The 19,450-nt window shown below is 30.2% G+C and overlaps 1 protein-coding gene across 5 annotated transcripts; it reads right to left on the minus strand.

The window, feature by feature from the left end:
* Positions 1 to 82: 82 nt before the first annotated feature.
* On the minus strand, positions 83 to 19,167 carry Npc1a (Niemann-Pick type C-1a). 5 transcript variants are annotated; one of them, XM_070639696.1, is made up of 11 exons: positions 18,850 to 19,166; positions 13,690 to 13,902; positions 13,467 to 13,632; positions 13,091 to 13,392; positions 12,810 to 12,999; positions 9,576 to 9,698; positions 8,170 to 8,352; positions 6,242 to 8,062; positions 5,255 to 6,148; positions 4,987 to 5,063; positions 3,408 to 3,549 (listed from the first exon to the last, which is right to left on the minus strand). In XM_070639696.1, exons 1-11 carry the CDS (start codon positions 18,901 to 18,903, stop codon positions 3,544 to 3,546), a joined length of 4,029 nt encoding a protein of 1,342 aa, XP_070495797.1. In that variant the 5' UTR covers positions 18,904 to 19,166; the 3' UTR covers positions 3,408 to 3,543. The 5 variants fall into 5 exon arrangements, with proteins under 5 accessions (XP_070495794.1, XP_070495793.1, XP_070495796.1 ...); XM_070639694.1 differs by having other exon boundaries at positions 9,567 to 9,698; XM_070639693.1 differs by lacking the exon at positions 4,987 to 5,063 and having other exon boundaries at positions 83 to 3,549; positions 18,850 to 19,167.
* Positions 19,168 to 19,450: the final 283 nt, after the last annotated feature.

A 19,450-nucleotide genomic window follows, 5' to 3' on the forward strand; every position in this document is an offset into this window, starting at 1 on the left:
ATAATTCAAATTTCATTTGACCGTTACAAAAAAAGACTGAAATATTGATTTGTCCTAGAAAAAGTTAATTAAAAGAGGAGGATTTACACATAATTTTATTTCTTGTTTTATTATAAAATTAATTCACAAAAATACATAGTTTTTAAACAACTGCATTCTTAATAATCTTTCATTAGATGTAAATTAAATAAGTTTATCAATAAAAAATAAAATGATCATCTGTTTATTTAAGGTTTTTGTGTCTGTTTGGATGGGATATAAATCGAGATTTGAAAAATATATTATTTTGTGATCATGTGATATCTCTTTTGTCTATTTCAATGTTTTTAATGACTTTCTGCTAAACAACTCATTTTGTATTGTTATTCTCAATGTGGCTATCTTGCACTTACTCACACACATTCATTTATAGTTTAATAATTATTGAAAGCTCCTTATTATCTGCTATTTTGTATTCATAGTTTTTCATCTTATATTCTTTAATTATTACTTCATTTAAAGGCAATTATTCGTTTAATTTTGAATGAAAAATTCCAATAAAATAACAAAGAATAACAATAATACTAAACATCACCAAATATATCTGCGCAGTATGCATTATAATAATTTTGAGAGCAATAATTAAAATTACTAAATATAGTACGTATATTAAATAATACATAATTATAATTTATTTTTAACCATCTACCAGTCTAGTGAAGCTTTAATTAAATCTAATATTTTTTTCTCCTACATAATTCAATAACATAAAACATTACCAATTTTGTCATACTTAAAACTCATTCCATGTTGTTTTAAAAAGTCTTAAAATTTCAAAAAAATCTTCAGATTTTGGATTTGTTGGAAAACTTCTAGTGACATACATTTAAATTTTTAACGGTCAACAGAGATTTAAAATCATAACGGTTTAATTTATTTTGAATTTTCAACAAGTTAAATTTTATTTGAATTTTTAACGGACAAAATGGATTTAAATTTTTATAGCAAAGCTTGAATTTTTATAGCAACTTCAGAAACTAAAATTAATGCACATTCCTGAATTAGACATGATTTGCTTGAAATCATCGTTGTAGACATAAATTTTTCAGTCTTGCCAATATTATTTCCATCAGCATTTTCATAAAACAAGAAGGAAAAAAATGGAATCTTTGCCAAGTTTAAATCATTTATATTCAATTACGGGTGGAAAAATCGTGAATGATGACAGGATGTATAAATCTCTCGAGATCTACAAAGTGTAATCAAAATAAATCAACAGATCATGCCATTAGAAAATTTCCAACTAACCCCCAACCCTTGCGAAAACATTTAAATATTTTTATAGTATCTGTTCCAAATACTTTTTCGTTTCAAGTCATTGCATACTCAATAAAAATGGAGATTTTCTTTGTCTTCCTCAGTTTCATGTTAATTTTCAGTTTTTTCTTCCAATGCTGTTTACAGTTAGAATTTTCCTTATTATCAAATTTTTTAAAAGTTTTTTTTTTTGATTTTTAATAATTTTGAGAAAAGCTACAAAATGCAAAAAATTACCTAATTTAGAACTTTTTTGAGTTTAAATTTTTAATTCGAATTTGAAGAATTATTTTTTTTTTATTTTCATTTCATTGTCATCCATTTTAAGTTCATATTAAGGCTCATCTTATACTTTAATTAATATGCAATGTAAAGATTTTTTTAATAAGTATATATGCACATGGCTCTAATTATTATTATTATTTTTTTTGATATAAAAAAGCTTGTATCCAACACAAGATTAGGATAACGACAGAGAAAGTAATGTTTTTGGCCTAACTGAATCATCTTTTGTCAACATTTTCTTATTAAATTTTTTATTTTTTTCGATATGGGAGGCAATTTCATTATTAAAACTCTTTTTTATCTCCATTTTTCAACATAAACATCCACAACATATGGAGACAACAAAAGTTTTCCTTCTAACAAAATGTTCATGCCTTTTTTCTTCAATTTTTTTCTAATTTTCTGGGAGGAATTGAGAGGAAAAAGGAATGGAAATTTTGCATACAAAAATTTTTGTGGCCTACTTTAGTTAAGTGGAACTGTCTTAAACCTTAGGATTTAATTTTAATCCTAGGATTAATTTTTAATCCTTCAAATTTTTAAACTTTATTTTGTGAATTAAAAGCTTTAATATTTTAGAAATTCCATGAAATTTAGGACATCCACTTAACTAAAATCGATCACAAAAGACGATTATAGTCATTGTTTTACCCTAGTTTAATACTTTTCAATCAATGTTCTCAACATTCATTCATTCATTATAGTTTAATAAAGACATATTTACATTTATTATTTAATAAATATTTGTAAGCAAGGAACATAATTTCCTCAATTTTCATTTTTTTTTTATTATTTGATTTCTTAAGTTTTGTTGTGATTGAATGTTAGTTCTTTTAATAACTTTATTTTTAAAAAAATGTTTTGAAAACTAAAGTTTTTGCCTCACAACTTCATTCTTATTTCACGAGCTTTTTTCATATTATTCAAAAATTTAGTAGTAGATAGGTATATAGTTCATATATATGATGATATAAAAGCGTATGAATTATGATTTTATTTTTCACTTATTGTTAGGTATTTTATATTCAGTGTTGACGATAATTTATTGAAGTTGTTTTGTATTTTGAGAATAAAATCATGAAATTTATGGTTAAAAGGATTTAAGGTTTTTTAAGGTTTTCATACACAGAGGTATCCTTGATGGCAATGAATGATTTTTAGAATCTCTAGCTCTAGACATTCTTAGTACCAACTTCCTTATTGGACCAAGGTGTCTGCTTATCAATTCTAAATCCACAACATATATGGAATATTAAAGAAGCCTATTGACTCAAAATGCATTTAAGACATAAAATAAAACGTACATCCTTTAAAATTGAACATGAATAATTGATCAAGGACAGTGTCGAAGACTATTCATAAAAAAAACTTATGAAAAAATCCCAAACAATACAAAATTGTCACGAACAGTGAGTATTGGCAGAACTATTCGAGATTATAAAGGAATCACAATAAAAAGTCCTTGTCGATAGAATTCTAGATAAAATAAATCCTCAGAATAAGCTAGAGATTCACAAAAATCTTCCATACCTTTTCATGTCAACTTAATCCTTTTATTCTCTAAATTTCGTGATTTTTTCCTCTCTGTGAAATTTATACGTATGTTTTGAAGCTTTAACATAAAAGCTTCACTATATCTTTGTATTCATTATTAGTTATAAAGGTTGTGATGAGTACGATTCCCTGTCTCTTACAATTCGTTTATAAAAAATATGATTTTTTTTTTTATTTTCATTAAGAACAAATGATTTCTCAAGTATGGATAGATATAAATAGGAAAAGAAATTTACTAATTTATAGATCCGTAGGTGGAGGAATGTGGCTGTTCATGATCTGATTGCTGCTGCTGGTGTTGTTGCACGAGAAGAGGTTTATCTTCATTAATGTTTTCTTCCTTAGAACTATTACTGGTGTTTGTGGTGGAGACGATTCGATCGTTATCTCGTCGATATTTACGGCGCATCACGCCTATAAAGAAAAGAAATACACAAATTTATAGTCTAAATGTTTATAAAATACATAAATTGAATAAATAGTGATTAAGCATTTATTCTATAGAAGTGATAAGTGAAATCAAATTAAAAATTTAGAAGCTAATTACATCACGAATTAATAGCATTGGGGTCATTTACGAATGATGTCACTCAAAGTAATATTTTTATAGCGAAATCAGCTTTCTGCACTGACATTAATTAATTGCTATGGCGTAATATTTCCACGAATGCATTACATCATCGATGTCGCTGAGTATTGATTCGCTGAAATATTGGACATCAAAAGTAAATGACCCCTAAACATGAAAGTCCAACGTAAAATAAAAAATTCCCATAAGAATCAATAAAATTTTTAGGTTCTACTCAAGTCAATCTACTAAAAATTTCATGATGTTCTTTCAATACTAATGAGAATGAAAGTTTATCTACGACGTAATAAAGTTATATGTGACATTGTATAGCTCAGTGGGATTTGAAGGTAAACAAATCCCGTATAGAGTCAAATGAATTAAAAGTTCTGTCATAAAATTTATGGTCAATAAGATGAAGTTATCAGACAGTGGGGATTTGAGTAACTGCATCGAAATGTAAGTATCAGAAGTAATGTGTCGATGCAGTACTGATACTGAAAACCTTAATAGGCAATCTAAGGATTTAATATTAATCCACATGCATCCTTGACCGCAACCTTCTTGTATAATCCCATAAGTTCTTTACAATCCACCAAAGCTTTATTCCAAGACCAAGTTATACCAAGCAAAAATTATCAATAACATTTCAAGACCAATACCCGATTATTGAAGTTAACAACAAAAATTATCATGAAATCATTGAGAGTCAAGAACCTTCCTCAATTTTATGCGGCCTCAAACTTGACTCACTATGAAAATAATAAAATCTGATTTAAATTGATCATCTATGGAAATTAATGCAAATTTTATTGCCAAACTTTTCTTTATCACTAAAATGATGTTAAGGCTAGCCTGATTAGTATCGAAAATTATGGAAATTAAACCTTTAGCTTGCTACATAATATGCGAAATCTGATTACTAAATCACCAACTTAATATGACTTTAAAACTTGCCGGTAAAACTTGAACGATGCAAAAAAAGCTTGCAACATTTATGACATACATCACCTATGACTACCACTTGATGTTATCGTAATAAACTAGTTTCAAGTTGTTTACAAAGTTCAAGCTTGTTATTTTTATAAATTAAAATAAGAGTGCAAAATAAATAACCAAAAAATAAAAAAGTATGTAGGAGGATAGACAATTGATAGGTAAATAAAAAGGATAGAATCGAGTATCTGGCAACCAAGAATAAACATGTGAAAGGCAACATCATAATACAGACTGTGTTAATAGCAAAGCAAAGAATAAATGATTGTTTTTCAAGATGATCTTACGGTTGACAAAGACGTTTCCTGCATTTCCTTTGCTCTTCGTCGATACTGTGCCAGTTTTGCTTTATTAATTGGAGCTCCTGTGATATTGTATGCCAATTAAATAGTTTAATTTTTTCATTTTTTTAATGACAAAGATAAGAAAGAAAAAAATTCATGTTCAAAAGATCTGAAATAACTTTTTTTGATGAAAAGTGTATGATTGGATGGGCTTTGATAGTCATGCTAATGTTAGTATGTCAATGATAAAAGCATTAATTCTTATACTCACCAATATATGATAGTAAAACAGGCAGGAATATCAATCCATGTGCAGCACCAAATACGACGATTCCAAGATACATTCGGAAATAAAATACTTGAAAGATTTGACTCTGAGCGAAGCCAAGGACGAGAATTCCAGCGAATTTCGTTAATGTGATTCCAGAAAATATTGAGCTTCCCATTTTTGTGAGAGAATCTGCAGATCTCTTTAATTTTGTATCCTCTACAGACACACTAAAACTGTGTACAAGATGTGAACAGAATTCAACTGAAATTCCAACAGCCATGACGAGATTTACTAATGAGACGGCATTCAATGATATATTCCAATAGAACATTAGTCCACCAATGTTGATTACAATCATTGTAATTGTAATGACAACGACAATTGATGAATGTATATCAAATCCCATAAGAAGAAATGTAACAAGGAAAATTGATAGAACGGAAATTCCCATACTTTTCACTGTATCAGGCCACATTGTCAGATATTGCTCGTAGAAAACATAAAAGACTGAGTATGGGAACACTTCAACATTTTGAATTTCTGATTCCGGTCGTCCTGACAATCTCAATGATGCATGTATTGTTTTCGTTATGTTGTCAGAAATCTTTCGAGCTGATCGTAGTGCCTCAAAATAGTCCGATGATGATTTTAATATTGTATGATACGTCATAAAATAGCTTGCACCAACAGCCTGCGTATGATTAAATTTCTGAACATTAACAGCAGATCCATAAGCTGCATGTCCGCCCTTTGCACATGATGAATCGGGATTATCTTCCAGGAAGAAGCTCACATATCTATCAAATTGACTTGGCTCCGGACGATTCATTTTATTGAGTGTTATGTTACAAGCTTGACATTCATATTCACCATGCGGGCAAAATTCACCATCTCCTGTGGATTTCATAATCATTTTTTTATTATGATGAATAAATTTAATTAAAATAATATTGACATAAAAATATCGAATAGAAAGTAGAAACTTACTTTGTTTGCAGCATGCTTCGAGTTGTGACCAGTCAAAGTAGTCGTCAAGCCAGCTACTTGAAGGTCTTGCGATAAAGGTTGATTCGGGTAGCTTCGATGAAATATATAGTTGCGTTGATAAACTGTCGGAATTACAGTAAGGTCCTCCGCATATTAGATTTTGATCAAGCGAATTTGAATAATTTAAGCCATTCTTTACGACAAAATATGTTGGAGGTCCAATGGATAGATAACTTTGCAAATACTGGAAATATTTAAGCACGAACGAGTCCTTCGGCATTGACAACTCTTGTTCTAGTCCAATTGGTATATGTGGAGCGACAGCAATACTTGAACATAGCCATCCGAAAAAGAATACCATAACAAACATCCTTACGACTTTTTTCATTAGAAAAGGCACGTAAATGACTTTGAAAAATTTATAAAGTACAGTTTCTTTTACTTGTGTAGAATGTCCTGAATCTTTTTTCGATCCACGCAAGAAGCATAAAACATCCCATCGATTTTCTGATTGCCGTGCTGTGTCCAAAGCTAATAAACTCACAAAGCATGTTATTTGTAGCAGAAAATCGAAGAAGAGTGCCATTCCAGCATATAATGCAAAAGCCTTCACAGCAGGCATATCAGACAATCCGCCAAGGAAGAAGCATGTTGATTCACTAATTGATGAGAGGAGAATTGAAGGACCGACTTTACCAAGAGTTCTTCCAATATGTTCTGCATTTGTCTCATTTGGTCGTTTAACGTCACGCTGATGTGTTTGTACTAAGATAAATATATTGTCTACACCCACGGCAAGGACTAAAAATGGAATAACTTCAAAGATGATGAGTGTTGCAGGTACTCCCATATATCCGAAAAATCCACCTGAAGCAACGACTGATGCGAGAACAATTATGACACCGCCAATTCCCAAAGTTATTTTACTATCAATCATCGCCCGATCACATTCATCAACATGTCCCAAAGAGATGGCTATATATGCAAACATAAGAAGATACGACACGAGTATTGTGAAAATATCTGATTTTGATTCACGATTTAATTCATCCTCAATTGAGCGCTCCGATGTAAATGCTATGTCTAGATACTTTGTTGTATTTTCATCTGATGTCCAATTTTTCATTAATGAAACAAACTTCTCTTCCCACAATAAAGCGTCTGTTAAGTCTGATACATTATAATGATTATTAACAAGGAATGTGAGAATAACTGATGTCGCATTTTCATAATGTGGATTCTTTGATAATGTATCACCAGGCTTTAAAAATCCTCCAAATGCAACAGCCGGATCAATAATGCCGCCATAAGATGCCAAACAGTCAATGTTATAAGGATTATTAAAGCATTCAAGGAATCGATCCAAGTAATTTACAGTAAAACCATCAGGGTCTGTCGATGTATCTTCGAAAGTATCTATTGAATCTTGGAAGTAGCCCCAAACACTCTGTACGACACATTGTGAAACATCAACTTCTTCATCTATGTACGGCGATCTGAGTGGCGCAAAACAAATATTTTTAAGCGAGCCTCCATCAATCTCCTTAATTGATTCTTGTAGCTCATGTACTTTCAATAAGAATGTGTTATTAAATACAGGGCCAAAGGTGACAACTCCACTTGATGTCTCATGAGTAATTGGCTTAATATTTTTTGTCGTTATGATAATTTGTTCGATACGATAAAATGGCCCAAAATGTGTATCAAAATAATCTCGTTCAATACGCGATCTTGAATGCGGCGATGCCCATAATTCCACAGGATTTGTTGTAACATGGAGAAATCGAAGGCCATAACCCAAGGATATAATGAAAATGCAACCTAGATTAAAGGACAAAAAAAATATACATAATTACTTATTGCATGCATTCCAATTGACTTTGTAAACTTATTATAGTCTTTGCACATAATATAATCAAACTGCATACCTAGTAATAAAACATTCCATGGATTATTTGCACACCATGTACCCCACACAGTGAAAAATTGTTCGAGAAAATGTTCCGTTTTTGCGCCGAGCTTTTCGAAATATCCGCTTTCTTCCTCAAGTTCATTATCAATAATTGCCGACGGATGTGTTCTCAATTCCTGATCATTATCATATGATTGACCTATAGCGTGGAAAATTAGCAAAATAATCAGTTTTTTGTTTATGGTAAAATTATTATAGGAACAATGACAATAAGCAGCAGTATTTCCTTTGACTATTATTTTAAAATTATATAATGTACATACATACATACATAAAATTGACATTGATTATTATTACGATTCAATTCTTTTATTTTTTCTCTAATCTACACATAAAGCCTGGGTTTTGATAGCAAACATACTATATGATTTTGATGAGTAACACAACATAATCGCATTATTATTTAATGATGTGGGTTTGTGTAAGTTTATGTTTGATTTACTACTCTTTTCAGTCTTATTGTTTGTGGGTATTTGAGGAGGTTTGAGACAAACAAAGAATTGACTTTTTTTTCATAGGGGTTGCTTGCTAATGACGTCTGATGGAGCGGGAATGAGTAATTTTTGGTCATGGTTGGATTAATGATTCTATTGATAATTCATGAATATCCCACATTTAGAGTTACAAATTATGTTTCTGGACTCAACTACTTTAAACTCAATAAATGATGGATGAAGCATATGTAGTAACTTAATGATCCTAATAATAGCCATTTGAGTATTTTTCGGTAGATTCCAATTATTCAACAGACGTCATTAGCTGACCAGCTTAATAAATAACAAATTATCACATGACACCCTAATAATCCCCCACAAATACATGACGTCATTAACAAATAACCCCGAAACAAAAAATATACAACATGAGAATGGGACTTGGTTGGTTGATTGGGGAGGTGGATATGGAAAGGGGACGTAAATACATCGAATGACATTTATAAATTGATTTTTCGACACTACCAACAACTTTTTTATACTATCGATTTTTTTTACTGTTGGTATTTTTTTCAATCTTTTGTTCTAGTATATTTACACACAAAGAAATGCGGCACAACGATAACAACAAATAAAATTATATGAATATTATTATTATTATGGCGATAAGGATATGTATCAATGAGAATGCAGTATTGTGTATATGTGTGAATGCACGTGTGATGTTTTTTTGTTATGAATATGGAATGTTATTTGATGGTGAAAACATAGAGGATATGGTGGTGATATGCATTAGTGCCATATAAATTGATGTGACGTTAATTAGTAAAAAATGCTTATGTTGAGGACTAAATGCACACGAATAGATGTAAAGCACATAGAAAATAGGGAGCAATTAATAGAAAATAAATGTTTTTACTTGACATACTCGAACGTTTGCTCTGCAATGGAGAATCTTCACGATCAGTCGCAATATCACCAGATGACGATAATCTGTCTTCAGCCAATCGTCTTCCAATCTGCTCATGTAAATATGATTCCACCGACACCTCTGTATTACATGACATTTTCAGGTTTTTTTTTGATTTATAAATAAAATTTTTAATATTTTTTTGTATGCATATCCATATGTGTGTGTTTGTGCATTCATTAAAAAGAAATAAAGATTTTTTTCATGAAATTAATAATGATCTTCATTTGAAATCTTCGATTAAGATGTATTGTGAATTAAATATAAAATTTTCTATTAGATTGAGTTATTTTTGAGATTTTTAGACTTTCTCAAATGGGCTAGTATAATGGATGGGTTTTTGTTTTCTTTTTTTCATGATTAATGACAGTGATTCTTAAACTTTTGTTTCTTGCTGATTTATTTGATAGATTGCGGATGAAATTTAGCGCCACATTAATGTATTTTTAGATTTAATTGCAAATTATTCAGTATTATTCAGTATATTTAGAAACTATGAAATAGCTTCAGTAAGGTAACAAACTAGTCAAATGTCCTGGACATGAATTTTCAATACAATCCACCACTGCATACAGTCTGGGTCTACATCTCAGATTAGCTTAAACCTTGTTGCTTCCATTTACACGATCAAGTCTCATAGCTCTAATCGTGTACTGGATATTGTAGTGACATCTTTGACATAGATTATGTGTTCTTTAGTAAGATAATAAACCATGACATTTGAATTGTTTCTATATTATTTATTCATGAGTTGTGACTAGGTCAACATACATTTTTGGCCACAATTCTCACTTTAATGCTGCATTTTCGCCAGTAAAAGTTAAATGATTTCTCAATTAAACCAAAAATTGTTGACTTATGGCATGTTAACTAATCCGTTTAATGAGTTCAAATATAATGATATGCAGCATACTACACAATACAGTTTAAGAATCACTGATCAATAAATTAAGAAAGCTTGCAGAAAGTTCATTGAACCAATGAAATAAGAAGAGACTTTTGAGGGTTGTTTAGTACAAATTTTCACCATACATTCAAAAAAAGAAAAAGCACAAAATATTTTTGAGGAAGGAAAGACAGAAGAAGACATAGAATAGAATAAAGCATGACCTTTGTTAACAAAGAAAGATATCGTGTTGTAAATTCATCATTTTTCACTTCTTTTGTACAAAGTTTTGAGCCTTAGTGCTTTCAATGCAGTATTCATGGCTGTTTTTAGTAATTTCTAGTACGTTTATCATGGACACTAAGTAGAAATTATATGGGAAATGTATTCATTCTTGCTAAAACTCTAATTAATCAAAATTATTATTTATATTTCTACAGTCATCGACCCGCTTAGATTATTTGCCTAACAAATTTTAACATGTTTTGAATAATGGCTAGAGAAAGTCCTTTCTAGAAATTATAGCTCATAATTAGAATACCACTCACTAGAAAATGTAAATCAGTCGAAATAGAAAAGAAAGGAAGAAGCGAAAATGGAAAAATATATGAGAACAATGGCTGAAAAACCCTTTTTCAGCCATCACGAAATTATGATTCTTTTTTTGTGCTTTTGTTAATGAATTTTCACGATATTGATCATAATGTGCCAATTTTCCATTTCTCTACGTATCTAGGCAAAGCCAATTCAAATAATTTTCTGTGCTGTCTTGTTGGATGAATATGAATTATACGCAATTTTTTTTCATTATAATCGCTGACACGCTTGGACAGCCCTTACTAAATTTTATAGTGAGTTCATCTAGTTTCTTCGTTCTAGAAATTAAGGAACGAAATAACATAAATGTCAATTTACGTAAACGAAACAATTTTCTTCTTTACGACATTTGGAATTGCTTTATATCTGCTTAATTATAGCGCAAGTGCAATTTATTTTATGAGTAAATTTCATTTGAAAAGTTTCCGAAGCTCTTGTTGTTGTCAACCTGACATGATTTCTGCATTTCTATACTTCTTGCCCGAGCTTCGTTGCAACAAGTATCATATGGTAATTTTAAAGAATATGACAACAATTACAGTCTTTAAAATGCCGAACTGCATTTTCAGCGATGAAATGGATCCTTAAACAACCTGTTGCAATCACAATTCATCTGTGCTACTCGGGATAAATAAAAAGGTTTCAAACCACTCAATTTAATGAAAGAAATGTCTCGAGTTCCTTAATTTGATTTTTCATTCATTTTAAAAATTAATCTGCTGTAAAATGAGACTCGAAAAATACACGATTGACATGTAACGAAGATATAAATTTACGGTAGTAAGGAGGAAAAGACATTTCATGTCTTAATTAAGTTAATAAAATATGAAATATGATGAGAGCTTCGAAACGACGCGAATTTTTGTGACTAATGGGGTTTCCAATCGTTCTACTGATAAGGAGAATACTCCATTCAGTATGTCTGACTATTTTGCTACATTTTAATTGTATTACGAAGCTAAATTATTCTAAAAATTTTGTTATTTATCTCAATGTTGGAACTGAAACTTGATTATATTACTTTAACCGAGTTCTGAATCATTTACGTTCTTTGTTAGTCTATGACTAAGTATTATAAAAATAAAACATTTCTTATCGTAACTTAAATCTACTAATAAATAAAGTAAGGCTTTATTTCCGACAGTCTTTGCAATAAAAAATTCATACGAAAAATATGATTTTCGGTCATCATAAAATGTAAAGGTATAACAGAGAGATAAAGACCGTAATGGTGTTCTTATCAGTTATTGAACACCTGCGTTATATTTCGTCATTTTTTCGGGGTTTCATACGATGACACTGGCTTTAATTGAAAATGACTTATTCCTACAAAATATGTATAATCTTATCTAGAATAAATTCCAATTTTTTTAATCAGCACGAATACATAGTAATGCAGAAGTCAGGGTTATAATTAATATTCCAAAAATATTATTAAACAGAAAAATGTTCTGGAGGCAGTCTCATTAGTTATAAAAGCTCATTACAAATGAGAAATGGAGCGAAGAAATTATTCAAATTAAGGGATATATCTCACACTTTTTTTGCATATTATTATTTGCTTGCGTTAGGTATTTTCTTTTCTTTTTTTAGAGGCATTGGTTAGTCGAGCGGAGTAATTTCTTGGATTTTGTACAAAATATTATCCAATTTCTTTTTTTATGTCAAGGATCAAAGAGAAAATTTATTTAGATTATAATAAGACTTACCCGATTCGGATGTTGAACAACATCCTGCACCCATTATAAATATTAAACTTCCCAATAAGAAGATGAAAAACATAATCACAGCGTATCCATCAAAACCCCAAATAACAAATTTTTGTGGAATCGGTTCTGGTTTTGGAGGCTTCGGGCATGACGTTTGACAATCTACACATGAACATGGTGGCAATTTTCCCTATATAGAAACATATATAATAGAATAGAATAAAATAAAAGTTTTGAGTTAAGGTTGAATGAATTTCAAGGAAATGCCAAAACATTCTTACGTCTTTTGTAATAACCGGTTGATTGCATGGTACGACCTTTGGATTTAATGGCTTAATTTCATCGTTGCGATTCGAAGAGTTTTGAGGCAAATAATTAATTTGGAACGGAACAAAAGGATTAGATGCATCACCCATCGATCCAAACCATTTAGCTGGCGAGCATTTAGAAGCACCCCATTCACCACACATCAAATCAAGCGCAAGTTGTCCTGTTGACGGATATATCACATGCTTGCATGAATCATATGCTCCATTGAAATACTCGTCCTCGATGTAGATATCAATTTCATCTATGTATGTTTCTATAGGAACAGAAAGAATATACGATAAAATTTTGTTTTTCCCGATAAATCCCTAAATTGTAATATGAACTTACTGTTCTCAAAGTCTGGATTGATTTCAGTTTTCTTCACTTTTATAAAGTCCGATTGATGTGGACTGCAAGTAAACTCACATATATGTCTGACAAAATTATTCATACATGATGGACAGCGGTTAAGAATTCCAGAAGCTAGCTTAATTTGATTATTGAACTCAATCAACTGTAAATTTAATCAAAAGTCATTAGACATGAAAACAAATAGACATTACAATTATACCTGTTCATTATCACAGCACGTTAAAACATTATCTGCATTATCTTTAGGCAGCAAATGCGAGCACCATTGCTTTAGAGCGTCAACTCCCGTTGAATTCAATGGAAGTGCAGTTCCATCGTAGGCACAATTTTTCTTTTTTGAACCATCATTGTAGCATACTCCGCGCCATACACAGTGTCCATTATTTTCTTTGTTTTGTGTCTGACCAAGTGACTATAAATGAATTAAAAAGAGAAGAAGAAGAAGAAAATGTTACAAATTTACTAAGCCATTGTTTGGAAAACTAAAAAACATTTTGGAATATCTAGGCATTGATTCATCACCATTCATGATGAGTATGCGAAAAAGTGTAATGAAGTACGTAAATTTGCAAGTTTATTGGAAAAATGAAGCAACAAAGATGGAGAAATAATAAATTTTGTGTTTACATAAAGTGTATCTGTTAATACTTAATCCATCTTTTTTGAATTTATGTGCATTAACCGAAGCTGTTTTACTTTTAATAAATATTCAAACTGTAAACAAAAAAAGGAAAATTCTCGAAACTCATGTATATTTTATAGCGGAACTTGATGTTCATACTAGACATCATTTAGTGTAAAGCAAGTGTAAAATTATAATTGGTAAACAAGAAAAGCTCATTCATGGAAATGAGCAACTTATCATGTCAAACTCATAAAATCAAATTGACAATGATATACATCAAAATTTCATGACATCACCTGACTGTACAGTTTTCAATTCTTTGACATAAAATCATGCACTTCTTTGTAAATAATATACGTAGCTATTATCTAATCTAGTTTCTTAACTAGGGAGTTTCTAAGAGCTGTGACATGTTTAAGTTTCTTATTAGCAAGCTCTTGCCATTTTTACATTCCATCGATTCCACATATATGTAAATACATCTCCAATTTTATTGATGACTATCATTTAAATGTGTACATCGGTAAGCATATATAAAAGTTTACGCTTAGTTAATTTGTAGTTCTGCACAATAAAATTGATAGTAATTAAGACAGGTCTTTGTGTGAACTAATATATCACAAACAATCTGATGACAACTTTGACCTTGAATTAATTTCTACATGTTGACAGCGGATGTGATCAACTGAAAATTGTTGAATTTTAAATGAAATTGGGATAATTTTTTAAATATTTTCATATTTAGATCATTCGAAGCGGAACAACATCCTATACTGGCATTAAAACTTAAACTTCCTACGATGAATCTGCAAATTTATTCAAACCTTGATTACTACGATCGATGGTGAAATTAGAAAAATAGATAAGCACATGAAAATGGTGAAATTTTATAAAGAGTTGATATTAATATACATAAAATAGCCTGGACATAGCTACGTGTAAAATTATTACAGGGTTCGTTAGCTTTATTTTTAAATTTACAGCAAAACTTCGATGTCGACTCGACTGATCTGTTGGTTTATTGTATTGTATTGGTCCAAAAAAGTAAAAACTCGAAATGATGAGTTTAAGTTGTATGTTGCTTTATACTTTTAAATTGAGTCTTTTAGGAGAAAACAGAAATTTCCTGAATCATCATATTAACCTTTTATCATCCTCATCTTAAGTCTTTATGCATGTAAATATCATACGTAAATTCCAAACTATATATTAAGACATGAGTGCTAATTTTCGAAGAAAATTCAAGAAACATTGATGACAAATCGAAAGGTTTAAAGTCCAGTTTATAAATCCAGAAAAATTCTAGTTCAAAAGTATTACGTTTAAGGTGCTTCAAAAGTCGAGCATTAAAATTGAATCAAGTTCCAGTTGTTTGGTTTTTCCAACTTTAAAAATGTATTTAAATGTGTCTAAAATATTAATTAATGATCAAAATTAAAGTATTAAGTTATTACTAATGCGTAATGCATTCAGAAATAGGAACCAAAAAAACAGATAAGTACGTAAAGTCAATTAAATGAACAAACAAAAAAATTCTCAAGCGCTTAATGATGTATTTTGAGCCAATAGGAATCTTAGTCTTAAGCATAATTAAAGAAGAAACAGAATGAGTCATTTGAGAATTCGATAAATATCTTATTGGACGTCACAGAACAAGTGTCGATTTTTATTCAAGATTTCAAAAATATTTTTGACCAGCTATAGCTGTAACTGTACATAGTATATATTAAATTTATAGCTGATTTCACAGGAAATTCGAAAATTTCTATATTGAGATGAAATCAAATATTAGATAAATAATTCATGATGACCGCTACGAGTAATGCACATGCAACAGACATCTTCTAAGCAAGTGAATCAAATACTGCAATTTTTATTAAAAGCAATTGAACTGTGAATCGTTTGAGAGAGAAAAAAATAAAAATCATTTCACGTCACGAATTAAAGCAAGTCATCTCCATTAGAAGATCACATTCAATGAATTGATTGTGTAAAATAGAAATGAGAGATAAAAGCTTTAATGGCCTTTTGTGTATTAATCTCGTTGAGAAGAAAAATTGAAATAAAGTTTTTGACACTGAAAATCTTTTTCTTTTCTGTGTTATCATTAAGTCATGTGTGGAATCATAAAAATCGATTTTAAGCGTACATAAATAGAATCTTGGCCCATATTTTAGAAAAAAAGAGTGAAATGAATGAAAAAACAGACAGAAAATAGTTCAGGGCCGTATGCCGAGCATATTTGCTTTTTAAAAAAAAATTCGCAATTGTTTTGGTTTATGGAAAGTTCATGTAAAGTAATTCAATGTAATTTGTCTGACTTTGCATAGTGTTACACGATTCCTGCATTTACTCACTCACGCGACATGGTAATTATTTATATGCAGCAAGGATATTTTATTGGGGAAGAGAAGTTCAAAGAGAAACCAAAAATTCAACATTTTCATAATTCAGTTAAATGGAAAAGTAGGCATTCAATGTTCCCTTCTTCTTCATTGCAAACTTGTAAGGATTCATCCATTGATAGGATGGATGACTATCTTTGTGAGAACTCTTAGGACATGTCTAGCGCCCACATATTGTTTACATTTCCAAAGAGACACGGATCGCTAAAGATAGTCAACAAACAGCACAATCGTGTATCGAGATGTATCCAAGCGTATAACTTGCGATAAGTAGCAATATAAATGTTATCTTAGGGACAATAGAGATGTTAGTCGACCTGAATTTGTATAACTAAGTAAACTTATTTGACTCCATAAAACTGGTCGTGAACTGTAGAAGAAACAATGGAAAGAAAAAATTGCCAAGAATTCCCTTTCATCCCTGAAAACATCTGTCCAGCCTATCGGTAGTCTGATTTTATGAAGCGCAATACCAATAATATTTCTTAATTATTACTGAAAAATTCATACACGTGAAAGCAATGAATCAAACAAGAAAAGAACAACATGTATAGCACAGTACAGTCAATAACAACAATATTTCCTTTACGATATCTATTAAATTATTGATGATTTTTTTTCCATATCAGAAGGGGTCAGTGATGTACGTACAAAACTAATTCTTTTGTACGGACTAGCATGTTATCGATAAAAAGGAGTAATAGGTACGTATGAATACTTAAAAACATTCATTAATAAGAAATTAAAAATCGAATGTAATTTTCTTCAGAATTGATTTTATGACAGTATGAATAAGAATTCTAATTTTGTATCTAATTATTTATTATAATAGCTCTATATGCATACACATCAAGGTTTAAAGCGTTGAAAAGACCGACTTTTCATTTTCTACACATACTAAGAGAAAAGCTTGCGAGAGACTCAATGATATCCTCCACTCTTCTCTTCCTGTCTCAACTGTATATGCATAAACAAAACATATTAATTGTAAAATGTTGTGCTCAGGGTTGAAATCTGTGGCTATAATCAGACTAAATGTGTATTAGATAGAATCTAAAGCAACTGCTTGATCGGCAGTTTAATATAGATTAAAAATCTATGAGTAAGGATGACTAAGCATATCATAAATAATCAAATCCCTAGTCAACAGCTATGGTTTGTTCTTATCTATCTTACAATGTCCACTACTTGCTACTACACAATATAATATCATCACATCGTATCGTAGAAGATATGAAGAAAATCGAATGAATCGCATTAAAGCTACTTTTTGTTATTAAAGCGTAGAAAGACTTTATGGATTTTCCTTTCAGTCTGTTGTTTTCTTTTTGTGGAAAATGGAAAAATCAACTGAAGAGAACTTAATTGAAAATTTTTTATCGCACAATTTTTAAATAATTTAAATGTGTATATTTTTTTTTTGTTTTAAAAACAGATACAAGCCGGATCGATGAAAGGAATGAAAAACTTGGCTTCTGCGCTAGCTTTTTTTTTCCTCAACTCAACAAAAATATTCCGTCATTGTTGTTGCAAGTATGAATAAAAAGTACACTATACTAAATAATAAAGGTATATACGACGACGAGTATGAAAAGCGAGTGAGACGGAGTAGAATTTATGAATATACATGCATACAAAATAATAATGTATATAAGATGAATCGTAAATCATCAGCAGTGTCGGTGACGTCATGCAGAATCCAATGTTTTGACCGAGAAATGAAGGAGAAAATCGATAATATTTTTCACGCACCATAAAAATTTTAAATTTAAAATTAGGTATACAAAAAAATTTGCACAGCACAGCAAAAGAAAATCAGAAGAGAAACTTGTTCGTCTGCCTGCATATGTAACATCTTTTATGAAATATTATCTTTTATTCAATGTTATCGCGGTGTCTTAGGAATCTCTTTTATTGACCAATGATTGCGCCTTTATCCTTACTTTTATTAATTTATTAGCATTCGCATACACGAATATTTTATAACATGCGAGACTCAAAAAATTATAACATTTATGCCATTCTTATGCTGCTTGTTTGTGTAAGTCATTGGAATGCAGTGTTAAAAGAGATGCTAAAATGAACATTTTTGTACTGTGCTGTGTGTTGAACAATTTGAGGTATTTAGCAGGTGAATTCTGCTGTTTTTGAAGACAGTAAGTGTTAAAAAAATTCACATAGTAATGATGGAAGTAATTATATAAATATAGCTAATTAGCTCAAATGGTTAACTGCAATATTTCCTTTCCAATAAACTGCATATCGTACGATATGACGAGAAGGTTGTAAAAATAATTATCTGATAAAAAACAGTGATGGTGAAACTTACCAAAGCGATAGATGAAATGATTACTGTTAATATTAGTATAATCCTTATGATCATTTTTAAGGTTTTATTATCCTACGGGTACTTATGAATCGCACACAAAATAACAAAAAAATCACTTTATTATTTATTTACACTTGAAGAAAATTAATTAGGCAAAAAACTTGTAATTTTTTAGGTTTTTGCAGTTTTCTCCTTTCTATTTCCACATTTTTTGTCAATATTTAATGCATTTTTGATATAATATATACTGTAAACACTGTAACAATATCATATATTATTTAAATTTACTATAATTAAAAAAAACTTATCAGACTTGTTAATTTACTTCTATTCTCTTCAAAATATAAAGTCTTTATAAAATTTTGTGTAATGGGACAATTCATGAGTTTTGTCAATTATCGAATTTTCGAAGGTTCAACCGAACAATTTGAATCTCAGAAAAGCGTTACTTTTAATAACGGTTTTTATTTTGCTTTGTTAATTTATCTTAACTTGGTCTAGTAATCACTGGAAATCACGTCTAGAACTCACTAAGAAACTAATTGACTATTGAAATAGAGGTAAACACTCAGAAAAGGTAAAGTTTCTTATAAAATTCAAC

The sequence above is a fragment of the Chironomus tepperi genome, unplaced genomic scaffold, assembly GCF_022539635.2.
Source record: "Chironomus tepperi strain 1889 unplaced genomic scaffold, CSIRO-AGI_Ctep_v1 contig_196, whole genome shotgun sequence".
NCBI classification, from domain to species: domain Eukaryota; kingdom Metazoa; phylum Arthropoda; class Insecta; order Diptera; family Chironomidae; genus Chironomus; species Chironomus tepperi.

Bases quoted from the DNA above. Each gene is read 5' to 3' on its own strand.
- Npc1a (XM_070639692.1), bottom strand. From the start codon at position 18,903: ATGATCATAAGGATTATACTAATATTAACAGTAATCATTTCATCTATC. The intron at 13,903-18,849 runs GTAAGTTTCACC...ATTCATTTATAG, and splicing joins TCATTTCATCTATCGCTTTG to TCACTTGGTCAGACACAAAA. The intron at 6,149-6,241 runs GTAAGTTTCTAC...TGAAATCCACAG, and splicing joins CGAAGCATGCTGCAAACAAA to GAGATGGTGAATTTTGCCCG.